The sequence below is a fragment of the Phoca vitulina genome, unplaced genomic scaffold (genome assembly GCF_004348235.1).
Source record: "Phoca vitulina isolate PV1807 unplaced genomic scaffold, GSC_HSeal_1.0 scaffold50, whole genome shotgun sequence".
Lineage (NCBI taxonomy): Eukaryota > Metazoa > Chordata > Mammalia > Carnivora > Phocidae > Phoca > Phoca vitulina.
This window is the reverse complement of record NW_022589753.1, coordinates 668,540-693,702: the sequence shown is the minus strand read 5'-3', so window position 1 is coordinate 693,702 and position 25,163 is coordinate 668,540. Positions and strand designations below refer to the sequence as shown.

The window sequence follows — 25,163 nt, the reverse complement described above, 5'->3', positions numbered from 1 at the left end:
GAAAGGAGAGACAACAGAAATATTCAAACAAACAGACCACATGAGGACACAGCAGGACGCCCACGTAGGGCCGGTGTGGGGCCAGAGAGGAACAGCCCGGAGGCGGCAGCAGGTAGGGCCGACCACCGTGTCCCCACAGCCTTGTCCACCATCCCCCCTCTGGGGGGGCAGCGCGTGGACCCCCACGCTGCACCCCACCCCTGTGCTGGCCCCTGAGTGACACCACCACACTGGGGCCACACTGGCCCAGAAGGACCCCGCCTCCATGCCCTGGGGCTGGGCAGGCGGGGGGGGGGGGCTCTTGCCTGGACTGCAGGTTTTTGATGCGGGACAGCATGTCCAGGTGACCAGCCGAGTATTGCTCAATCACATCCATCACGTCGTATGGCCGCAGGCTCTCTTTGAACTTGCGCTTGGACACCAGGAATCGCATCACGCTGGGGGAGCACAACTGTGAGCCCTGGGCTGGCCCCTGCCCTGGGCCCCCCCAGCATCTCCCAGAGCATCCACCAGAGGACTCGTCACAGTGATCTGGCCCAGCCACCCACCTGCCACATACACAGGCCACTCCTGGGCCTGGGGTGCAGACAGACCCTCGTCTACCCGGGACCCCTGCGGGGGCGGCTCCTGGCTGCCCCCTCAGAGCCTCGGTGCTCCACACCCAGGAGGGGCAGAGGACAGCCATGACGGGAGGGGCCACGGGCGCCATCACCAGCCCCCAAAGGACCCGCACCCCAGGGATAGCGGACAGCACCCTCCTGGACTCTGTGGGGAGGCCCCTTGCCCTGGACACTGAGTGCCTCACCACACGGCCCGGATGCTGACTTTGAGGCCCGGGGTCAGATCTTCGGTCACAAACTCGCAGTTACAACTCTTGTTGTCTTCTGCAATGTCCTCCCCAGGGAGACTTGCTTCTAGGTGGAAGGAGACACGGCCCATGAGGGGCGGAGACACGGCCGGGGACCGAGGGGGCCACAGCACATGCTCGTCGGGGACAGCGTCAGGGAAGCCTTCCGGCGCTCTGGAAACCTGCCCTCTATCCCGCCGAGGCCACGAGGAGAGGCCCACGCGATGGCTGAAAAGTGGACGAAGGGCAGACCCAGTGTGCTACGGCCATAGGAAAAACAGAACATCAGCCCGCCATAAACAGGCGTGAAGCCTGATTGGCGACCCAGTGTGGAATCATCTGGAAACAGGCACACACGGCGTGTGATTCCACGTGTGTGAAATATCCAGCACAGACTGGTGGTGGCCGGGGGCTGGGAGGGTCTCCTCCGGGGCATGGAATGCTCTGGAACGAGAGAGGGGGTCTCTGCTCAACACTGTGAATGTGCTCACTGCACTGAGATGTTCGCCTGAAAGTGGCTGGTTTTATGTTACGTGACTTCACCTCAAAAAGAAAAGGAAAAGGGGGAGCCGCTGCTCAAGGGGGTTGCAGGGCTCCCAGTGGTGCCCGAGGGGCAGCTGGACCGCGGGAGGGCAGCGGCCTGACCCACCTTCTGAGTTCTGTCGGGACGCAGCACCCTTAATCCGGAAGGCCTGCCGAGCCCGGCTGCGGTCCCCGAAGCTCCAGCTCTTGGGCACCTTGCTCGGACTGTCCTCCAGACTCTGGTCGGCACTGGGTGACCGCCGGACGGTCTGGGCCTGCGGGGACCCCTTTCCCTTGGCAGCCACGCCTCGGGGGCTGGAGAAGACACGGTCTTTCAAACTGACCTTCTGACTGCTCCCACGAGGACCGACAGGAGGGCGGACACACACAGAAAGACAGCAAGAGAAATCACTCTGGAAAGAACGCTCACAGCTGACGCCTACACGTGGGGGTGGGGGCAGGGAGACAAGGAGCGCAGGCGGGTGGGCGCTCCGAGGGCCACTCAGGGGCTCAGCCTGGCTGGGGAGGTGGTCAGTGGACACTTAAATCACTTTCGGTGCTACGGAAAGGTGTCAGAGTCCTCTCCACACGGTCCTGTCAGGCCTCCCTCTCCAAGGTGACATGAGGGCCCCCAAATGCCCTGCAGGTCCCCCTGCCCGTCCCACCACACCGCACACCTGCCCCCGCAGCAGCCCCCTCCCCCTGCTGCCTGCCCCAGGGGCTGGAGGGGTGAGGTCTGCAGCTGACCACTGGCCTCTGCCAAGCCCCGGGAGCCCCCTGGAGGAAGGGTTTGGGTCGGGAGCAGGAGCATGGGCGTCGCGGAGGGGGTGAGGGCCTCCTGTGGGCTCCGCAGCGTGGGCCCGTCCAGCTACCCTGCACCCAGGGCCAGCACAGCCTCCACACCCACACACAGGATGTGACCGGGTGTGGGACTGAAGGCCCACGCTGCCAGAGGGACGGAGTGGACGCACCTCCCCTGCCGGCCGCCTCGCTGGAATAGGCCTTGCTGGCCCGAGGCCACTGGAAGGGGGCAGCCCTGCCGGCCACAGCCCTGCAGGCGTCCTCGGGCCCCCGGCCCCGGCCCCGTGTCTCTTGGAAGCTGTGAAGATGGGTCTGGTACCCTCTGGGCAGCAACTGGGAGGCACGAGTGGGTCATGATGGCCCGGGCGCAGGTCAGGCCCGGGGACCCAGCAGCCACTCGCTTCCTCCCCCGGACAGTGTCCACTGTCTCAGAGCAAGGCTCTTGTGACCTGCACACCTGCTCACACCCAGCCACAGGCAGGAGCCACAGAACTTCCTGGAACAGCCTCCAAGCCAGGCCTCGTGCTGCCCCGGGCTGTGCGACAAGCCTGCCCGGAGGCCCAGTGGGGTCTCTGCTGTCACTGGGAGGCCGCCATCACCTGCTGACCCCTCAGACGTCGCCAGACCCCCGTGTGGCTCCCCTGGGTCACCACCTCCATCGACCCCAACCAGGACCCACAGCCGAGACAGGTCCCTCGGACGGCGCAGACATGACTGGCCACGGAGAAGAAGTGGCCAGGGGCCTGGTCTATCCCGCCTGGACACTGCAGTCCCAGCCAGTGCCCTGTCCCTCCCCCCGGGCAGCGGAGATGGTCCCTCTGCTAGATCGAAGGTCTCGTGGGACAGGGAAAAAGGGAAGAAAGGAGCCCCCAAGAGCCGGCAGTCGGCCTCAAGTGAGGATCCCACTCGGGAGTGGGGCAGACGTCTGCTTGCTCGGGACACTGGACCCAGGCCCGTAACAGCACAAGGCCAAGAATGGGCAGATGGGAGCTGAGGGACGCCCAAATCCAGGTGTACCGCGGGGCCCTCGGCACAGATGACCTTCTCCTTCCCAGTGGAGAACAACACCTGGTCCAGGGAGACCACGGAAGCCATGGCGCCCCCAAGCCCCCAGGCGCTGGACCCCACGCAGCTGCCTCGAGGACGGAGCCACAGGAAGGCCTTGCTGTCCCAGCCCCTGGAAGGCCCAGACCGGGCAGGGGCGCTGTGCCAGAGGAGGTCACCGTGTGGATGCCTGAGCTAGCTCAGCTCAGCCTGCAGACGCCCAGCCCCCGGCCACCCAGACCAGCCCCACGGCCAGGTGCCCACGCAGCTCCTGCTCCCACAGGTGTCCGGGGAGGGCTGCCCTAACCTCACAGGCCAAGGACAGAAGCAAACAAACACGAAGGATGGGGCTCTGGCCACCTGCTGCAGGGGAAAGAGCCCTCGATGAGACCACCATGTGTGTGAAAGGGGCACTTTCCTGCCATCTGCACTTTGGCGTTCACACGGGACTGGGGAGCAAGTTCGGGAGGGCCTGGGGGAGAAAGCCAAGCCCCAGCCTTTCCTCCCCCACCTGCCACCCTACAGCGAAACTCTAAACACCCGGGGCCGGCTCTACAGAGACGGGGCGAGTGGGAGGCCCCGCCTGCCATCGACCACACCTGGGTCTGCACAGCCGGGGCCCGGCTCAGCGGTGAGGGACCCAGCGTCCTCTGGGAGAACGGCCCTGCCCACACTGGACCACGGATGCCCAGGGCAAGTGCAAAGGACGGAGTGGGACTTACACACAGCAAGGCTGAGCTTGGCCCGGCCTCCTGGACTGGCCGTGGGCACCTCAGGCCCTTCTGGTCCCAAGCAGCCTGACCACAGCCCCTGACCCAAGGGCCAGCGTGCGGCCCCACAAGCTCTGTAAAGCAGGACAGCTTTTGCTGGGGCCCCAAGTCTCCACTCCTGCGGCTGCAAGTCTCCCCCAAGCGCCTACCTCCGGGAACACACAGGCAGCGTGGACAGGTTGGGGGAGGCAGGCCTCCAAGCCCCTCTCCGGGAGAGGACTCAGAGCATGCACAGATGCAGACGGACAAGCATGCTGCCGCCCGGGGGCCCTGGTCCTGCCGCACAGCCCCTCCCCACGCCCGCCGCTCGACACCATTGCTTCCGGGGCCGGCGCCGACCACATGCACAGGACAGGCGGACACAGCTGCCTACACGCGGCAGGGCTGCACACTGCACTGGTCAGGGAGGGAGGCAGGCGGGAGGGAGACGGGGGGGGCCCAGAGCAAGCAAGAGGACAGACGCTTCCACACACCCGACAGCAGACGTGGACAGAGAAGTGGAGGTGCGGACAAGGAGCCCACGGTGCAGAGGGCTGGGGTGGGGGTGGCTTTTCTACCGTCCCGTCTCCAGTCCGCCCTAAACCAGGCCTGTAGTGGGAAGGGGGAGCCGAGGGCCTCTGGCTCTGTGGCGTGTCTGGTGTGTCAGGACCGTGGGGAGCCCGGCACACACAGGACGGAGCTGCCTCCCGCGGGCGAGGCGGCCGGGCCAGGGTGGCCGTCCTCGGGTGCGTAGTAGAGGTGCTAGACTGGCGAGCCCCGGAGAAAGGGCTCCCCAGAGAGCGACGAGGACCCCAGAAGCCCCCAGCGCCCGTTCTGGGCTTCCGAGCCCCTGGCCGGCCCCCCTCCTGCTTGGAGCAGGGCATCGTTTGGCTTGAGGAGAAAGGCATGTTGGTGCGGCCGCACCACGGTCAGCCGGAGGCCGTTTGGAATCACGGGGAGGTCGCGCTGCCAATCAGAATTGGGGCCTGGGGGGCCGGGGGAGGGGGGTGCCAGCCTCGCCCTCGCTCATCTAGAACCTCTAGTAAGCAGAGTGTTTGGCGCGGGAGGGGAGGTGGGGAGCCGTGCAGCAATGGTCGGTGCGTGCGACACGCCCGCGGTACCTAGAGTGTCCAGGGCAGCATCCACACAGGGACTCTCTGCACGGTCTGCCTTTACTGGAAATGAGGAGAGCACAGTTAGTCCTGGCAGACGGGCGGACAGGACGCACGGGCCCACCCGCAGGGCGGCTCTGGGCTCAGGGTCCACCAGCAGCACTTGGATCTGAGCAACGACACTGAGAGGGCCGCACATAAAGTCTCCCGCCGGCCTGGAAAAGAAAACAGTGCCCTATTTTTGGAGAAAAAAAAAAAAAAAATCCCGGTTTTTTTTTTCCTCCAAAAATACCTTTTCCTTCCAGAGTCAGAGTTTTGGGCCATGTCTTTTTAAAGATGTATTATTTTTTGCTATATTCATGCCAACAAAAAAATAATACATGGGCAAGACTTTGCAAAAGGCTGGTTGTAGATGGGCAGGATTCCGGAAAGCACACATTTTAGGGAGGAAAAACGTGCAGTCTGGTGTCACAAACCAGTCACCAAGGCTCCGCCAGGCCCCACCAGCTGCCCTCGGAAGTGGCCTCAGTTTACCCTGGAGGGAAGCTCAGGAAAGCGGCCTTGGGGGTGTGTGGATCTAAGGGGACTGTGGACGTCGGTTCCCCTGGGGCTCGGTGCTGAAGCCCTGGGCCGGCGGGCCGCACCTGCCGGCAGCTCCTTAGGAAAGCCCCACCAGGGGTCCACACTCCCCGAGAACCTGCCCCGGAGGCCCGCGATCTGTCTCTGCACCAGCGCGTGCACATTTCTGAGCAAAACTAAACACACAAGAGCCTTTCGTTTTCCTGGAGCCTCCCTCCCGCCCTCCACCTCCACAGCTGTTGCCGAGATAGCCGCCCTCACACCGTGGGTCCGAGGAACCAGACGCACCGACGCCCCCCCGCCCGCCCCGTGGAAACCAGCTCCAGGCCCCCGTGCCCAGCGTCCACACAGGTAAACGCTGGTGGCACCTGCCAGCACCCCAACAGGACCTCACCAGCCACTAGAAAGGACACGCTCTGCTAGTCCCACGGGGTGAGCAGGTCAGGCTCCTCTGAGAGAGCTCTGTGTGGCCCGGGGGGCTGTGAGGGCCACGCCCCCCCCACGAGCCACCATCCCCTCCAGGGGGGACTTCCTCCCTGCAGGGTCCTCCCGGGTAGGGACCTGGGGTCCAGCTGTATCAGCAAGCACTCTCACGTGGGGGTGAGCGTCCCTGTCACTCAGTATCCCCTGGACCCGACCCCCCACCACCCAGCAGCTCTGGCTGCTCACAGAAGCCCCTCAAATTTGGGGCAAATGCTCTTTCCCAAGGCACACCCTCACGTCAGCCACAGCCCCACCACAGCTGAAGACGGGGACCCTCGTGCTCCCCTCCCAGGGCTCCGCAGGCCTGCACACGGCCCCCCCCACACCACCTGGAGGCTCTGTCCAGGGAAAGAGGACGACGGGGGGATGGTCTCTGCCTCCAACACCTTAGAAGGGCTCCAGCTTTGAGCAACCCCCCAACCAGCCTTGCTGTCTCTCCCAGCGCAGACACGGGGCCTAGAAGCACGACCCAGGGCCCCCCAACGCCCAATCTCCTGGGGAAATGTTCCCGCCCCCCGAGTCTCAGAGCCTGAGGCACGGCTAACTGTACTTAGCGAAAACTGACACAGTCCCACGTGGCCAGTGGCCCCTGGACGGGGCAGTGTACCCAGAGAGCCCGACCAGAGCTGGAGGGAGCTGGGCTGCCGGCGCCCGCCCACAGCCTCCCTGAGCACGGCCCCACGGGCTCGAGGGGGCAAGGACCCCCAGCTCAGGGGCTTTTCCTGCCCACAGAAGCCGACAGCAGGGCCCCGAGAGGGGCGGGCAGGCCAGCCCAGGGGGCCTGGGGACCACGTGGGTGGAAGGGCGCCCACAGACACTCCCCAAGACCAGACTGAACAGACAGGCACTCGGACACAGCACACTGCTGCCTTCGACAGAGGGACCCACACGGACACGGGGGCAAAGCAGCTGGAGAACGGGGGTCTCCTCCAGGCACAGGGGGAGGGGCAGTGAGAAACGGGGTGGGGCAGAGGGCAGGCCGGAGACACACCCAGAGCAGCACAGCCCGAGACCCGAGGCCTGCCCCCCCACACCCTGACCCTGACCCAGACGGCCTTGGCCTGACTCCAGCACAGCCTCGTGGGTCCTGCCCAGCCAAAGGACCCCCACACCGCTGGGGCGCATGCCCACCATGAGCCCGGACCGGGAGGGGGCCTCTCGGCAGCTGAGTGAGGGTCCCTGTGCCCACCCATCCACCTGCCCAGACCATCAGCGCCAGCAGGACCCTGGGGTACAGGTGGCAGGCAGCGGCCTGGCCACTACCACCCGCCCACCACGGGGTGGGGGGCAGGGGGGCCGGGGGGAGCACAGCCCCATGAGCACTTCCCAGAGCAGGGTCCCCTTGCCCAGCAGCCCTGGGACAGACCCACCCCCTCATGGGCCCCAGTGGCAGAACAATTTCCTGCATCCCTACTATGCACCGGCTGCTAGAGAGAGGGTCTGCGGCTGCCCCGGGGGATGGGACAGAAATGCCGCCCTCCCGCACCCAACTGATAAGTGTGCATCCCAGGGCCTCAGCCCAGGGATGCCAGGAGGAGGGCTGGGCCAGGCTGGTCCTTGGGGAAGCCACTGGGTCACGGGCAGGCAGGGACACACGACACACGGGGAGGAGACAGAGGAGTGGTGTGCGGAAAGCAGGGAGAGGGGAGCCACGGAACGTACCGGAGAGCCCGGGGGAGGGCTCCCGTGTGTCCTCACCTTGAGTCCTGCTTTCAGGGTCAGCCACCTCCTCCCCAAAGACAGACGGACGTGAAAGGGGCCCAAGAAGGGCAGTGACAAGATTAAAGGCACTTGGGGGGGCAGGCAAGAGTGTCCAAATTGGGGGGAGGGCAGGAGAGAGAGAGAGAGAGAGAGGCTGAGACGAGGGTCGTGGGGAGGGCAACGAGAAGCCGCATCAGGCCGGGGGGCCTCGGGTGGACGGGGCAGAGCCGCGGGCCCGCCTCCCCCGGGCTCAGAGTGCGGCACGCAGAAGCGCCCGGGGGCCTGAGGAAGTGGAGGCAGCCCCCTGGTCCCCCACACGCCAGGCGGAGCCCGGCACGCGTTTCCCACTCCCCCCGATGATGAGCACAGAGCTCTCTATGCCGGGTAAAGCAGCTTGGCCCCCTGGCAGCTTTCTGAGCCTCTGTGAAGGGTTCGTCCCCGTTGCTCCTCTGGCTGGTTTGGGGCAAAAGCAGGGTCACTCTTTTTGATTCCAGACATAGGCTGTCAGTCCCCTTTGGGGCACTCGGGGGACAGAGGAGGGCAGGGCTCAGCCTAACTCCAGCTCCACAAACTGAGTGGACAGCTGAGTCGCCTACGGTCCAGAAGGGCACTCACGGAGGGCAGCCGGACTCTGGCCCGGGGTCGGGGGACTGGGTGCTAGGGGACCCCGGGCTCAGAGGACTCAGCACAGTGACACACACGCAGGCTGGGGTCCACCAGACTTGCCAGTCATGAAAGAGCCAGGATTCTCCCTTAAATACAGGGAAACAGCAGATGGCTGTCCACCCTTCTCTGCCCGCAGATACGGCCCCGGTCTCTAGTTAGCCTGACAGCTAACCCACCTGCAGAGGCTGGGCAGGCAGACACAGCACTGGGGGGGTCCGTCTCCACCAAAGAGGCGGGATACAGGGCTTGAGAGTCTGGCCCTGACCCGGAGTGGGGGTGTTCACAGATCTGCTGCCTTAGGGCCCCAGGCTGGGCGGGCGGGCGGGCAGAGGGACCTGCCCTTCGGCTGCCCCACCCTGGAGCAGTGGGACAAGGTTGCTGAGCACAGGCAAAGTGATTTAAGGGCCCACAGCGCGGCCGGCGGGGTCCAGACACACAGTTTCACACGTGGGCACGCACAGACAGGGAGGGACCAGCACGGCTCATGGCAACGTGCCTGGGCAGCAGGGGGCAAGCAGGCACTGACCTTGGAGAGGGCTCCGGCTGAGGCTCCTTCCTTTAAACAGAAGCGACAAAGCAGTTAGCAGCAGGGCCGCCAGGCACCCACCACGGTCCGCCCCACCTGGCGCCCACCTGAGGCCCACGCACCCCGAGAGCCCCTGGAGGGCCCGAGGAGGCAGGCCTGCAGGAGAGAGGGAATTCTGGAAGTGGTTATGGCCCCAGGTTTTAAGGAGAATCACCAACATTAACTAAGTTTCACGGAGGAAGTGAGCGCAGACGGAAATGCTAACAGAGTCCGGCTTCCACAATCCGTGTTCGGGACAGACAGCTGCTCCGGTTCTTTCCACTGGGCTTCACGGGATCACTCTCCTCCGCGTGGCCACAGCCCTGGGACCGCGCTCAGCCCACCCTGCCCGTGGCTTGATGACGCCAACTGGCAACGTTCATCACGAACAGGAATAGAAGGATGGAGGCTGGGACTGCACTCGGCGGATCCCCAGGACGACTGCAGGGGAGCCCGAGTGGGCTCTTCGGGGCACCGCCGAAACCTTTGCAGAGCACCTGGTGTATTGATGCCACTGGCCGAACGCCTGTAACTGAGGCGGCAGGAGGGCGTGCCCACACGTCCTGCTTGGGGCTGGGGTCCCTGAGGACCAGCCCCAACCCCCTGGGCTCCCCTTTCCATGCGGTCCAGGGACACGGTGTGCAAAGGCTTCCGTGGGAACCCCAGCCCTGCGCTGCCCCATCCCACAGCCGCCCTGACCTCAGCCGCCAAGGGCTGCTTGCCGCGCATCCCTGTGTGTCCCTGGGACCACAGATCCGGTGGCTCCAAACAACGGGAATTTCCCTCTCAGTCCGGAGGCCAGCAGTCAGAAATCCAGGTGCCGGTCAGCAGCCCCCTCCCCGCCCCCAGGGCTGGAGGGTTGGGTCCCCCTGCCTCTCCCAGCCCCTGGGGTCCCGGGCGCCCCTGAGCTTGTGGCCAAGTCCCTCTGGTCTCTGCTTCCTTGTCACACGGCCTCTCTTTTGTGTCTGTCTTTTCAGGACAGTGTCATTGGGTCTAGGGCCACCCTAATCCAGGGTGACCGCATCTCAAGATCCTTAACTACATTTGCAAACCTTCCCTTTCCCCAAATTAGGTCCCATTCATGGTTCCAGCGCATGGACATATCTTTTGGGGGCCACCATTCAACTCACTACATTCTATGCCCCTTACACCCCAACACCCCAAAGTCTCAACCCATGACAGCATCAGCCCTATGTCCAAATCTCAACAAAAGCTCAGCGACTCAGAAAGTCTGGAATCCCAGCATCCCGGTCATCTGAACCGGGTGTGAGTGAGACTCTGGGGGTGATCCTTCCTGGGGTAAAAGTCCTCCCCAGCTGGGGACCTGTTGCCTCTAGAAAACCAGTGATCTGCCCCCAAAACACAACAGGACAGACACACCATCTGAACAGGGAGAAGTGGGAGGAATAAAGGTCACCAGTACCCAAAGTCAGGCCCAGGGGAAACCCCACTTGGTGACAAACGCCCCAGTCACCCCCAGGGGCCCCGGGACCCAGGCCTCAGCATGCTTGTGGCCACATGCCCCCATCTCTGCCTCCCTTCGTGTGGCCGTCTTTGCTCTCTCTTATACAGACACTTATCATTGGACTCAGGGCCCATGCTAATCCAGAATGATCTCGTGTGGAGATCCTTCACTTAATAACATCTGCTAAGACTTTCCAAATAAGGTTTCGTTCGCAGGTTCCAGGGCATGGACAAATCTCAGGGGGAGAGGCGAGGGCCACCACTCACCCCCCACGGCGGCTCCACCCCACGGACAGCTCTTCAGAGGCAGCAAACCGCTGGGGGCTACCCTGGGCATGGGGGCCCAGGCGGCCGTCCCTCTGTCCACCCTACTGTCAGGTGAGCCCTCCTCCCCCGCACACCTGGCTCTGTGCCCCCCACGCTCCAGAGTCACAGATTTTGGGATTACAAGAGAACCAGCAAGCGCCATAGTGGGTGCGTCCACCCAATGCTCCGGGGAGATGTGGGGCTGGCGCTCCACCCCCGTATCCACCCCCCAAACCAGCCACCCTCTGGGGATGCGAGCCTCCACCGAGTCAGCAGAAGTGGAAAACCACCAAGATCACCAGACCCCGGGGCATCCTGTAGCTGCCTGCCCCTCCCCGAGGACCCCCCAGGAGCCCCTCTGCTGACCTGAAGGTGAGCCCAGATTTACTCTTGAGGTTCCGCAGCAGCTCCAGCTGGTTCAGGGGTGGGATCAGTCTGCGGCGAGAAGAGACACAGTGAGCTCCTGCCCGCCGGAGCCTGGGGGGCCCGCACCCCGGCTCTCACCAGCGTCCACTTCACACACAGGTGCCTGCAGTGGTTATACTGGGGGCATGGGTGTGGCCTGTCCCAGGCAGAGGGAGGGGAGAGCTCCCCAGCAACCGTGGCCTTGGGGGCCCTCTGCACCCTCTGGGCTGCGCCTTTCATAGGGGCCGTGGCCCTGGCAGTGGGCATGACCAGCATGCACGGCAGAGGGGCAGGAATGCCCCCAGGCTGTCATGGAGGGCACGGAGTGGGTCCAGAAGGTACCGGAAGACAGGTGGGGGGGGCCTTCTACCCTCCCTTCTCCCTCCCCAATCCCTGAACACCCCAAACACCCCTAAGGGGCAGTACAGTTGCAAACAGTAGCCCTCTCTGCAAAGCCACGCCCTCTGCCCAAGTCAGGGCAGGGGCCAGGGTCCTAGAAAAGGGCTTTGCTGAGCAGAGAGAAGCCCACTCTGGGTGTGATGAGTTGCTGGGCAGCTGGAGGAAAAGCCCCTGGATCTTTGGCAAGCTGGCCCGGCTCTGCTCCATGCCCCCTCCTCCCAGACCAGGTCACACCCACCGAGGACAAGCTCATGTCCAGCCCCCTGCCTGCAGGCTGGGCATCCACCCACGGTGGCCCCTGGGCAGCTCCAGCCAGAACTTCCATGGAAACCGAGAGGGTAATTGAGTCCTCACCCTGACACCAAGGCAGGGGACCTATAAACCCTGGGAGGTTCCTGGGAGACCCCCAGCAGCCCCCACCTCTAGCCACAGGACCGGGGCCTCACGGGGGACTCCAGTCCGTCCCAACATCTGGGGCAAGCCCTGTCCCTCACCCAGCCTCTGCCTGACTCAGGATCTCACTACTTTCTGCCCTCAGACACCTCATCTCATGTTGAGCACACGCCCCTTGTCCTACTCGACCCCAGGCCCTGGTTGCTCCTTCCTGATGCAGCCCCCGCCCGGATGACACCCCCATCATGCTCTGACACCCTCACCCTGTCATCCCCACCCCACTGTGATCCCCCATCCCACTCGGTGACACTCTCACCCCGCTGCGACCCCTTCACCTCGCTCTGACGCTCTCATCTATTCTGTGACCCCAACTCCTCTCTGGGACCCCCCACTCAAACCCTCAGCTTTGGAATCCCACGCACTCCTTTAAAACCATGCTCAAAGACCCCCACCCAGCCTCAGCCCCCAACCCTGTCCTCTATCCTTCTTGACCCTGAGGACCCCTGACCCGCCCAGGCCCGTGGGCCCCGGTCAAGCATCAGTGTCTGAGCCTCTACTTGGTGCGCGAGGGGGCAGCACTACTTCCCTGCACGGCTCGGCCTCACCTGCTGGCAGGTCTCCGCCTCCTCTCCCTCCGCCCGCAGACCTGGCCGGAGCCCACCCTGACTTCGCGGGTCACTCAGTGGCTCCCCAGAGCCCCAGAGTTGAAGGATCGCTGCCCCCCGGAAGCCACGGCACTGACAGCCAGCCTCCTAGTCTCTGGCTTTGCTCCGTGCCCCCCCTCCCCGTCCAGCTTCCTGACGCCAGTGCCGCCCCCCACCGTGGGTCCTGCTGTTTGGTCCAGCTCAGCTCCCTCTGGAGAGCTCTCTCTCCTCTCCCTCCTGCTCGCTCTTCCCTCCCCCTGCCCCTCCTCCTCCTCCAGGGCTGCCCAGTCCTAGGGGCCAAGACTAAGCAGGAGGTGTGGGCAGTCAGATTGGCTCACGCCACGGGCACAGCAGAGGCCCCAGGGCTGGACAAGGGGACAATACTTGCCTCCCCACTGCCCCCAACCACCCACCCATGGGCCTGCAGCAGAGACCCTGGACAGCCCCCACACACACACACAGGTCCAAGATTAGGGACACGCAGATAGGATGTCATGCCTTGGACACACAGCAGCAGGGCACGGAACACGGATGGGCAGGGCCACGGCAGGGGCGTGCACGCACCACACGTGAGGGCCACACACATGGCCCCCATCCCTTCGGGGGTGGTCGTGGAGGACGGGAGTGCAGTGTGCCGACGGGAGTAGGGGACGTGTCGGGGGGCATCCCACAGGACAGAGCAGTGGCTGGTCAGGGGTCAGCTGGCTCCGAGGGGACCGGCTCGGAGTCCAGTCACCCAGGCCGAGGTGGGGAGGGCCTGGGACTGGCTGAAGAAGATGGACCAAGGGAGGGTAGGAGGAGCCTCAAGCAGGGTACCCCCCAACCGCCGGGCAGCCTGGAGCCCCAGGAGCCCAGGGCCAGCACACAGGGGAGGACGCTGCCCCCCGCCCGCCTTCTCCTCGGAGCGAGGCCTCTGGGGTATGCAGCCAGTAAAAGGCAGATGCTGGGGTGGAGATGCCCGTGGGGCTCAGCACCCTTCTCCTTTCCGAGAACAGAGGGTTAGCGGTCTAACACAGTTCCCACGCAGGGCGCCACAGGCCAAGAGCTTCTGCCCAGGAACCCCTGGCTCGGTGTACACGGGGAGAGGGTGGACCCTCGCTCTGCAGGCCTGTGTGCGGACACCCTCACCCAGCACCGTCCGCACCCCTCCCTCAGGGAAGGGCCTACAGAGGAGCTGCTCTGTGCGTGGGGTAGGATTTCCTGTTGCAGCTCAGCACCCCCACTCTGGGCAAGTGACCCCCTTTCCTCCCTGCAGCAGGAGTGAGAGCTCCACAGCCCCCTCCCCTGCCCCGTGCAGACACAGTGATCCCGGACAGCACACAAGGACCACAGGCCCTCGGTGCTCCCAGGTCCAGAGAGGGAAAACCCAAGCAGCACCAGAGGCCAGCTGCCTGCTGGGAACAGGGTGCCCTCCCCCAGCTGGGATGGAGGAAGCCCCATCTCCACCAGCTCTGTGCCCTGTGGGCAGGGGAAGAGGTGCAGGGGAGGGACGCAGGGACTGAGACAAGGCAGGAAGCAGGACAAGGAACAGAAGACAAAGTAGGACAGACGGATCCAGCCTGAGAAAGCAGCTGACGGGGGCGGGGACGGTCAGAGTGGGAGCCGGGCTCCAGGCAGGGGCCATGGGGAGAGCAGGGCGGTACCTGTGCCCAGCGTGGGGAACACAGGCTGGGCACGGGTGCGGGGGTGCTGGCCAGCAGCCCTGCTCTGCAGACCGGGGGGGGGGCCCGGGGGGGGCTCCGGGGCAGCCCTGTACCAGCCCCAGACAGAGAACAATCACACCACACACGCTGTCCGTCCCATGCATCTCCTACCTGGAGGCCCCGTAGGTTTGAGTTTGCGAGCTTTCAAGTGTTTTCACACACACACAAAGGGAAAAGAACGGAAATTTTAAAAGAACGGGATAAGAAAAAGAAAATGAACCAAATGGTCAAGGAAAGTGGGGGAAACAACAGAACAAAGAAAATTAGCACGAGGGTCCGCCCTGCTCAGGCCCGAGGGCTGGGGCACGGGGCTGGGAAAGCAAGAGCCTTCAGCATTCCCAGGGAAGGTGTGTGTCCCTAAGTGGATGTTCCAGAAAGTGCCCGGTGGGATGGGTGCTGAAGGAGGGGTGGGGCCGCATCCCCTGCCTGGCCACCACTGACTTGGGGATCCTCAGGGGGACGCTGGCCCAGCCTAGAACCTCGCCCCACGCCGGCCGCCCAGCCTGGGGTGGAAACCTCCAGGGCAGGTAAGGGACTTCCTTGGGCTGGGAAGCCCCAGGGCTCAGCTTCACGCCCCAGGCGAGGGCAGGCCAGCAGGGTGGTGTTCACCCCAAGGGTCCCCAGCCCCTCTCACCCCAGACCTTGTTCTAAGCCAGAGCCTGGCACAGACGTACCCTGGGGGTGGCCACACGCTCGCTCTGGGCTGCCACCCGCCCTCAAGAAAAGGTGGGAAGCTGCCTGCTGGCGACCCCGCGGCTTCCGGGGCCACGGGCTCTGCCTCCACCAGCGGCCCCCATCGAGGGCTTCCCGGCCCTCTCCTCCCACCGCAGGGCACCTGTGTGTTGTCTGCGTGCTCTGTGCTGGGGTGGGGGGGCCTCCTGGCCCTGGAGCCTCGACGTGGCCCTTCCCCCACACTGTCCTCGCTGAAGGACAGGGTCAAGGTTACCCTTCCACTTCCAACACTCTGGGGCTGGCCCTGCGGGGGCTGGGCTCCACACTGTGGGCCACCGCCAGACGCAGCCGGCATTTACCTCCAGGAGCTCTGGGGAGGAGGGCCTGTCTTCGCAATGCTCACAAACAATGCGACCGACAGCAAGGAAGCTAAGCAAAGGGGTGGATGGAGGTGAGAAATAAGAGCCACGAGCTATAAAACAAAGAACAAAATTAATACTGCGAAATAAATCACACACAGAACTCCTTGAAAAGTACACACGTTGTTTAAAAAAAAAGAAAAATCAATGAAAATCATGAATAACAAAAAATGGGGTTTCAGAACAAACAGAAAATGAATCCCAGGCGCTGCAGCGCACGCGGGCCGGGCAGCGGGTACCTGTACATGGGCACGGTCACGGTGCGCTCGTAGTACTGCCACGTGGAGTGCAGGTCCGTGCGGGACAGATTGGTGGCGTAGAACCTCCAGGCCGACTGCAGAGGGGAAGCGGCGAGGGTCGGACGCCTCCCTGCGCTCCCCGCCCCTGCACATGCCCCCCAGGCCCAGCCCCCGCCAGCCTCAGTTTACCCTTTGTAGGCCGGACACACGCCAGTGCAGCCAGCCTGACCTGCCTTCCCTGCCGCTGGTGGTCGTGACCTGTCCTGGCGGTCACTCCTGCTCCCCCAACCCCCAGGGGTACGTCACACTGGGTACATACACGGGTGACCCCAGGAACCGAGGCCAGGGGCAGAGCCAGGGACACGCGCCGCGCTCCTCCCCAGCTCCCCGGGGCGCCTGGCTCCTCCCCCGGGCAGTGGCGGGGTGCTCAGGGAGGGAGGGAGCCTGAGCGCGGCGCCAGCTGCTGGGCTCCCGGACCGTCCTCAGCTGGCGACTCGGGCACAGGTGGGCACAGGTGCGCTTCCGCCGCTGCGCAGCCGCCCTCCCAGCTGCTCTGCGGGAGCCCGGCCCCCGCCAGCCCGCGGCGCCCACCTGCGCCCCCCTGCGCCCGCCCTCTGCGCGGGACATCCCCGCTCCGCGCGACCACACAACGCCCGGCCTGTGGTGACCAGTATCAAGCCTTTGCAAGACCCCTTGGCTCTTTTTCATGATCGAATAACGTTCAATTGTACCGAACACCGTATTTTGTTCACGCACGGGACGCGCGGCTGCTTTCCGCCTTCCCCCACCGGAAATAGCGCCGCTGCAAACATCGTGGAAAAGGTTTTGGTTGAACATCAGTTTTCAGTTCTTTGGGGTCTGTACGGGGGGCGGGGGTTGCCGGGTCCTCAGGTAACGCAGACCCCCGAGGGACCACCGCACCGTTCTCTGCGCCGCTTGCACCCCGCGACCAGGCGCGCGCCCCGCGACCAGCCACCGGGGCTCCAACTTCTCCGCATCCCCTCCAGTTCTTTCCTACATTTCTCACTTCAGTCGCCCCAGGGGGTGTGAGGACAGCTCGTTATGGTTCTGACTTGCATTTCCCTGATGACAAATGATAGGGAGCATTTATCTCACGTGCTTATTAGCCATCCGTAGGTCTCCTTTGGAGAAATGTCTGCTCAAATTCATTTCTAAATTGGTCTTTTTGCTCCTGAGTTGTGGGAGTCCCTTATGTGTTCTGGATACTAGACTCTTACCAGAAATATGACGTGCAAATATTTTCTCCCATTCCGTGGGTTAGCTTTTCACTTTCTTCACAGTGTCCCGTGAAGCACAAAAGTTTTGTATTTTATTTTTAAAATATTTTTTATTTTTTATTAGAGAGAGACTACAAGCAGGGGGAGTGGCAGGCAGAGGGAGAGGGAGAAATGTGGGGCTGGATCCCAGGACCCCAGGATCATGACCTGAGCTGAAGGCAGACGCTTAACCATCTGAGCCACCCAGGTGCCCCAAAAACGTTTTAATTTTGATAAAGTCCCATGTATTTATTTTTTTCTCTTTTGCTTGTGCTTTAGGTTTCCTATCTGAGAAACCAACGCCATGGAAATTTACACCTGTTTTCCTCTAAGAACCTTAGAGTTTGGCTCTTATATTTAGGTTTTTGACCCATTTTGAGTTAATTCTGTGTAAGAGTCTAACGTTATTCTTTTAAAATTGGATATTTGGTCGTCCCAACACCATTTGTGGAAGAGACTATTCTTTCCCGTTGGATGTTTGCAACACCGTGGTTTGAGACTTGTTTTGTGGCCCCAAATATGGTCCGTCCTGGGGAAGGTCCCCTGTGCTCCGGGCAGGACGCGCTGGGCTGTCCTGGGGATGTCTGCAGGTGCAGCCGGCTCCTGGATCGGGTCTTCTGCTTCCCGGGCTCTTCCATCCAGGATGCGAGTGGGGCGTCCAGGTCTCCAGCTCTTATCGTACAAACGTCTGTTTCACCCCATAATTCTGTCAGTTTTTGCTGCATATACTTTGGGGTTCTGCGTTAGTGTGTACGTGGTTGTCACTGTTCCTTGTGGACCGACTCTTCTGTCAACGTGTCCTGACTCTCTTTGTCTCCCGTCACAGGGTCGGACGCAGTCTAGACCGTGGCCCTCAGAGGCCACGGTTCCCGGGAACATCTCTCTCCTTTCTTGTACTTTCAGCCTGTCACTGTCCTGGGGCCTGGGGTGAGTCTCCCACAGACAGCATACGGCCGGGTAGATTTTAAATCTGTTCTTCCCCCTCTGCCTTTTTCAATCCACATCCGTGTAACGTGGTTACGGACAGGCCTCCTGCTGCGTGTGCTTCTGAGCCCCCCCCACTGCCTTCCTGGGGGGTCAGGTTTTCTCTTGCCCTTTCCTGAAGTTTTAAAAGCTGTTTTCTGAATGTCACCTGTGGATGACAACTGGCGTCTCACACCCACAGGAGTCTAGTCTGAATGCGCACCCGCCTCTCCGCAACAGCTCACAGGCTCTGCTCCCCGCCCCCATCTGCCCCCCACCCCGTGCTGTGACCGCTAGCAATCACGGCCGATTCGCCGGGAGCCAGAAATGGGGCTCTGTGAATGCTGCCTCGTGCATTCGTCTTTTAAATCACATAAAGAAACAAGAGATGAGTTTTTCAAAAACATGCCACTACTCCTTTGATATTTGTCCACCGGTGACCTTTTACCATCTGCATGCCTGGCGGCCACTCCAGCCCTGAAACAGTTTCCAGGTAAAGCCCTGAGCTGACCCTCTGGGGGCTGTCAGAGGTCAAAGCAAACCACCACACTTCCAGAACGAGGCGCACTTCTGCCTCCCTGGACACCAGCAGCCACGCCAGGAGTGCCCCAGGGCGGGGGGCAGATGGCGGGGGGCAGGGCTGGGGGCGGGGGGAGGGGCAAGGCTGGGGGCGTCCAGCAGGGGCTTTTAGACCCACACGCTCCTGGCTGGGCGGCAGCTCTCAGGCACACGCCCCTGGCTGATGTAAGATTTTGATTCAGTTCCTGAGAACTGAGAAGTAGGATGCCCCCGAGGATGACCCCATCTTTAAAAAGGAAAGACATGGGAGGGCGGGGCTGTGTCCACCGGCTCCCCAGCTCTGGAGAGGGGCCCTCGGGCAGCCTGCTGCTCGGACGCCCCAGCTCAGGAAGTACAACTGGACCCCGAGGGGCCTCTGAGCCCCAGGCAGTGGGATGGGCTGCGTGGCTCCCTGAGGGGTCTCCACGGAGCGTGGCTGAGCCAGCACGCCGGCCCACACGGGACAACGGCCACAGCCCACACGGGACAACGGCCACGGCCCGCGCTGTCACAACTGCAGGCCGCAGGCGTCTGTGCTGGTTCCCAACACACTGCCCTGACGTCCCCGCCCACCGTGCTCCTGCAAAGGGCTGTGGCCCGTCCACACAGGGGAGACACCGGGGCTCCGCTCCCAGACGGGGCAGGAGCCCGCCGGGAACTCCCCTGGTCCCGGGGGGGGCCCACCTGGACTCACCTGGATCAGGCCCGCCGCGGGGTTCCGTCTCTTCTCAAAGTGCTTCTGCCGATGTTGCTCTTGAACTTTCAGAGCAAAGCCAGACCCCAAAATGCCCTGCAAGTCATCAGAGTCAGACCATGTGCCGGGGGCCACAGCCCCCACTCCCACCCTGGCCTGTAATGCTGGGGGCCTCGTGGGCTCTGCCTCCCCATCTCCTCAGTCCCTAATCACGTGGGGATCTAGCTGGGGGAGAACACTTGGATTTAGGGTAAAGGAAACCTCTGGCTTGCAGGAGCACGGCAGCGCCCACCCGGAACACGCCCGGACCCGGAGATCATCCTCCTTCCTGACTGTCCGCACTGAAGCAGGTGAGGGCCCAGGTTCTTGGTGAGCAGCCACGTGGGAGAGCAGTGTCCCCCCACCAGCCACCCCTCTGCCCTGCCCCTTCTGTGAGGGTCCCCTAGAGACCTGACGAGGGATCCGTGTCACTGCAAAGCACTGCTCTTGGCCACAAGGACCCTACTGGCCAGTCCCATAGGGCTGGGAGGCCCGAGAGTGACCGACAGATGCCACAGCTTGAGGACGGTCAGAGTACTCCCACGGTGCGTCACGGAAGCCACCAGCCCCCAGCCAGGGCAGCCCTGAAAGGGCGCCTCTTTGCACCAGACCTGCCGCCTCGAGCTCCTGGGGTGCTGGGGACCCTGCTGGGAGCAGTGCTCCTGTCCCATGGACCCAAATGGACAGGTGCCTGGGGCTGCACGTGGCCCCCACCAAGGGCAGGAAGGGGCAGCAGGACTTACCGCGGGAAGAGCAAAGAAGGAGACGCCAATGAGGGTGAACGTTGCGGCCAGGAGCCTCCCGTTCCAGGTCTGGGGGTATTTGTCCCCGTAACCAATGGTCGTCAGGGTGATCTGTGGGACAGCAAGGCCGGTCACTCAGCCAGGCCTGGCAGCGACCACCGTGGAGGCCATGACCCTGACTTGGACGCTCTTCCTAGCCCCCAAGGGTCTTCCACAAAGAGCTGCCCTCAGGACAGGCTGGACAGGCACAGAGGCCAGCCCTCCCACGCCACCCACATGAGGCCCAGTGAGGCCAGGGCCCGCATCCCCGTCCTTCATCCCCGCAACAACCATCCCCAAACTCTCCGGATCCCTCCTCTTGCCCCACATTCCAGGGCGGGGTGTGGGGTCACCGGGAGCCTCTCTTCCCACTCCACACCCGTCAGAGCCTCCCACGGAGGGGGCGGGCAGCCGCTCTGGGTTCAAGGTCAGGCAGCAGCCAGGAAGCCCAGAAAGAACCAGCAGCTGGGCAGGGATGGGGCTGAGCAGGAACCACAGGCCGGGGGACAGACGACGGAGACAGGATGGGGGCCTTCGGAGGGCGACTTAGAAGCGGAGGCCAGAAGTGCGGGAAGGGCCCTCCCCCAGGTGCGGCTGGAGCGTCAGCTGCCCCAGCGCAATGCGGGGAGCAGGACGGGCCTCCCTGGTGCACAGCGGGGAGGCCAATGGCCACACACAGGGGCCTCAGGCACACAGGAGGGCCCGCTGCCCACGGGGCGAGCCCCAGGTGGCTCCCACCAGACCTGCCAATGGGGGCGGGCATCTGTCAGCGCCCCTGGGGGCCGCCCCCCACACTCCAGTGCACGGATCCCACCTAACCCCCACCGTGGAGTCTGGGAAACAACACTGGATAAATCACGGCAGGGACTTCTGGGCCTGTGTGCACACAGTGAGAAACAGGGCACCGTCCCCATTCGGGCCTTCGCAGAAGGTTCTGGAAAGGCACCAGTAATGAGGAAGGGCAGCTGGGAGTGGGCGTGGGCCAGAAGGGGATCCACTCCTCACCACAAAATCCCCTGGTCAGAACTTCACCAAGTGCGATTACCAAGGTTTTCAGTATAAGTGTATTTTAAAAAAAGACAAAAGACACTTCAAATCACCACTCCCTCCAAAACCTCTGCTGGGTAACAGCTGAGGTTGTGGAAAGGAGCCCCAAGGGCAGGAGCAGGACCTGGAGGACGGGGCTCAGGGCCAGGAGGCAGGAAGAAACCCAGAGTTCGCGGGACGGGAGTCTGGGTGAGAGACCCCAGCCGAAGGGAGGCGCCTCCAGACCCCAGCCCCAGCGAGCCCCTCCTCCACTCCAGGGCAGGAATGAGGGACAGACCGGAGGGGGACGGACGGGCAGGCAGGGGGACAGACCGGCAGGGGGACGGGCCGGCAGGGTGACGGGCAGGTAGGGGGACACACCGGCAGGGGTGGGACAGGCCAGGGGACAGACCACATGAGAAGGGCAACAGTGCGGGTGGACCCAAGCTCTGCAGAAAGCCCTCCAGGGGGCAGATCTTCTCAAAGACACCAAGATCCTCCCACAGAGAGAAGAAATCTTATCCATAAAACAAAGGAATTTTGAAAATGAAATGAAAATCAAACTGGCTGAGACGTAAGGTTGGGGAGGTCTCCTAGGAGCTGGACAAACACATGAGGAAATTGAGAGGAACCAGAGGACACGTCCCAAGGTCCTGAGGTCCGTGCTGGTGTCGTCGGGCCCGGAGGGAGAGGGACGGACTGGCTCGGGGGTCCAGGTGGCAAAAGCACGTGCACAGGAGGACGCCTCCCTGAGGTCCCCGTTCCAGAAGCGCATGGGAGTGGGTCCCCGAAGTGCCTACAGGGAACGGCCACGCACCCTCGGTGGCCCCCGGCAGCTGGGGTGCAGGGAAGTGGGACTTCCACAGACACTCAGGTCTCAGAGCCATCGGCCTGCTCCTCCAAAGTGAGGGCAGACTGGGGCGGGCTTGGGAGGGACCCAGGGCGGGGACCCCCCAACACTGGCCAGGGCCCCCCATAGCTGTGCAGGCCTGCAGAGCAGAGGGAAGGGGGCTCAGGCAGGACGTCTTTCTAGAATGACGAGGACAGCGGAGGGGCCGAACCTCACTCTATCACAGCACCAGGTGGATAATTAAGGTCTAACGCTTCAATTGGGGAACAGCAGCATAAGCATGTAATTTGGGAATATGGAGGTAAACCCCCAACAAAAGCCTCCCCACAGGCAGGAAGGGGCTGCACGTTCACTGTTACCTGCCCACTGTTTACTCGTCCTGTTTACATCTATGCAAGCACTACTTCGGTCAAACACTCAAATAAGAGTTTCGATTCAGTTCTCAAAGATGGGAGGACTGGTCCATGCACAAGGCCGGCGGCGGGACAGGCCGCGTCACCAGCCACTGGGCCAGGGCCCGCCCCCGCTGCTTCCCGCACGGCTGGATCAGAGGACAGATTCCAGGCCTCCCGGCAATCAACACAATAATTACAAATAAATTACATTCTCACTTAAATGCGGGGAAAAGCTACACATTCCTTCTCCCCGTTAGATGTGAAGTATCTGCCGAAGGCCACACAGCCAGCTTCTGTGGCAGGGGGTCTAGAGCCCCAGGAGGCAGTGGCCCAGGATGACCCTCCATGCACCCCCAGGCCAAGTGCTCAGCTCCCTCAGGAAGAGCCCCACGAAGGAGGGGCCCTCCAGCGCCCTGCCTGGGGACATCTGTGGACACGGGCCAGAAGCTGGGCCAAGCTCCATCCAGCTACTGGGGGTGAAGCCCGCAGGGCTCAGCCTGGTCCCCACAAGGCACACTCCACAGACACGGGGCCCCACTCAGGGTGGCCCAGGAAGAGGCGGGTGACAGGAGAGGGGCCGTCCAGGAGCCTGGGAGTTGGGCGGCCGTGAGCAGGGGCTGTGGGTCCAAAGGCTCCAGACCTCCCCTGGGTGGGGCAGCCTGGAAGGTGGAGCCCAGGAGAGCCAGGGGCTCCGGTGTCCCTTTTTCAAACTGTCCTGTCCCTCCCGCCCCCTCCTCCCCTCCAGCACAGAGGTCTCACACACAGGTGGCCAATAAGGAAGGAAGGTCGATGACCAGCCAGAGCCAGGCACAGGCTCCCTGGGAGCTGGGCCTCTGTCCACCTGCACGCCCGCCATGCACCCCCACCGCTGCCAGCCTGGGCAGCCTGCTTACGACTGGCCAGCAGGTGGCCCCAGAGAGAGCCCTCCTGGCTCCTGTCCATGCCCGGGGGGCAGAGGGCACATCCTGGGGGGGGGGCGGTGCAGACGGTGGGCAGGACAGGACCCCCAGGGAAGGACGATGACCCAGCGGCCAGGACTCACCAGGCCCCACCAGAGGGCATCAGCATAGGTGTCAAAGTGATCATTCTCCCCCTTCTCAGCCAAGTACACCAGAAAGGAGGCCAGGATGAGGCACAGGAAACCGATGTACCAGGCAGTCACCAGCTCCTAGAAGAAAGGCTCACGTCCCAGCCGCCCGGCTCCAGCAGGCAGCGTCCTGCCCAACCCATCCCTGGCGGCGCGGAGGGCCCACCACCCTGGGCAGGCGTGCTACGGGCTCGGCGTCTGCAGGGCTGTGTCCCCACAGAGCCGCCAGCCGCCCAGGCCAGCACCTGCTGGGCTGCGTGGCCCTGGGCACGGGGCGGGGGGCGGGCGCCTGGTTTTCTAGTCCCAGCGCTGGGTGGTCCCTGGACCTGGGCGCCCCCCACGCGGAAGCCCAGCACACCCCGTCCCCCGGGCTTGGAGCGCTCCCCCAGCAATCAACAAGCATTCAGGCTGCACTTGGGACAATCTCCCTGAGAGTGGAGGAGGCTCCTGGAGGGGCTGGGGGGCCAGCATCTCAGCACCTTGGGGACCGACACCCGCCCTGTCCACCAACCAAGCCTCCAGCTCAGGGCTCAGACACCGAGGATCGCCGAGCTCCTGCTGGGGCGCAGGGCTGCAGGCCCCTCACGCGGCCACCTCGAGCCCAGCCTCCGGGGCCGGTGTCTGGGGGTACCGACCCCGCGCACCCACCGACCGCAGAGCACGCTGCAGAGCGCTGCTCCGGACAGAGCCAAGCGGGACGCGCAGCTCACGGGAAGACGCCGGGAAAGCGGGGGTGGGCTGGTTCCTGTGTGCCCTGACCTGGACCCCACCCAGCAGGGCCTGGGACCCACGCGGCACCGCTCACCTTGCTGTGGGCGTAGACCACGGAGCCCAGCAGCTTCCAGGTGCCACCACGCCGGTCCATGCGGATCATGCGCAGGATCTGCAGGAACCGCAGGCTCCGGAGCGCCGACGTGGCGAAGACGTTGCCCTGGGAGCCAGCGGCCAGCACGGCGATGGAGGCAATGAGCACCATGATGTCTGCGGGAGACGGCGGGGCTCGAGGCAGGGCTGGCCCCCTGCACCTCCATTTCTGGCTGCAGGCGAGGGGGCCCCCAGGATGATGGACAGACGGATGGGAGGCACATGCAAAGGGCCAGCAAGGGGACAGCACTACTGTCCACCCCGCCCAGCCCTGCCCTGGGCAGCAGCTGTCCCGCCCCCTCTCCCCTCCCCCCGCCGCTCAGGCGGTGTTCACCACAAGCGCGGACGCCAAGAGGGCAGGTGGAAGAAACTTCCGGAAGCAGCCAGTCCGCAGTCTCGGCCTGCCTCCGGGCCAGCATGCACACTCGGCTTCTCCGGGGCTGGCAGCCGGCCTGCACCCACTCCGGCCTCACCTATCACACAGAAGGGCTTCCGGGCAAACTTGAGCCGCCCCCGCCAGCCGCGGTACCGGCAGCAGCAGCCCGCCGCCCAGATGCGCACGAAGTACTCCACGCCGAACACCACGATGGTCACGATTTCCTGCGGGAGAGGCCACACTGAGCCACGTGCCGGCCGGGGCAGGGCAGGGACCGAGCCACTGCTGGGGGTGGGGGGGGTGGCCCATCCGGGGGGGCCGGTGTTAGTGTGGGGGGGTCGGTCCTCGGTGAGCCAGTGTTAGTGTGGGGGGTCCATCCAGTGAGCAGGTGTTAGTGTGGGGGGTCCGTCCAGGGTGAGCAGGTGTTAGTGTGGGGGGTCCATCCAGGGTGAGCCAGTGTTAGTGTGGGGGATCCGTCCAGTATGAGCAGGAGTTAGTGTGGGGGGTCCGTCCAGGGTGAGCAGGTGTTAGTGTGGGGG

At 63.7% G+C, this 25,163-nt stretch overlaps 1 protein-coding gene across 15 annotated transcripts in view; it reads right to left on the bottom strand.

Annotated features, from left to right (window-relative positions):
• The window catches only part of KCNQ2 (potassium voltage-gated channel subfamily Q member 2), a 56,545-nt gene that overhangs the window by 14,233 nt on the left and 17,149 nt on the right, over nucleotides 1-25,163 (bottom strand). For 2 of the 15 annotated variants that reach the window (XM_032387537.1, XM_032387545.1), the window contains exons 3-15: nucleotides 24,722-24,848; nucleotides 24,190-24,365; nucleotides 23,340-23,465; nucleotides 19,988-20,098; nucleotides 19,206-19,301; nucleotides 15,714-15,808; nucleotides 14,495-14,524; nucleotides 11,206-11,274; nucleotides 9,031-9,060; nucleotides 5,085-5,138; nucleotides 1,497-1,720; nucleotides 806-914; nucleotides 306-437 (exon numbers count right to left, since the gene is read on the bottom strand). In XM_032387537.1, coding sequence (XP_032243428.1) covers nucleotides 306-437; nucleotides 806-914; nucleotides 1,497-1,720; nucleotides 5,085-5,138; nucleotides 9,031-9,060; nucleotides 11,206-11,274; nucleotides 14,495-14,524; nucleotides 15,714-15,808; nucleotides 19,206-19,301; nucleotides 19,988-20,098; nucleotides 23,340-23,465; nucleotides 24,190-24,365; nucleotides 24,722-24,848 — 1,379 coding nt within the window. Of the gene's footprint in view, nucleotides 1-305; nucleotides 438-805; nucleotides 915-1,496; nucleotides 1,721-5,084; nucleotides 5,139-5,191; nucleotides 5,291-9,030; nucleotides 9,061-11,205; nucleotides 11,275-14,494; nucleotides 14,525-15,713; nucleotides 15,809-19,205; nucleotides 19,302-19,987; nucleotides 20,099-23,339; nucleotides 23,466-24,189; nucleotides 24,366-24,721; nucleotides 24,849-25,163 lie in introns of all 15 variants that reach the window. The other 13 variants (XM_032387540.1, XM_032387546.1, XM_032387541.1 and 10 more) reach the window with 9 other exon arrangements.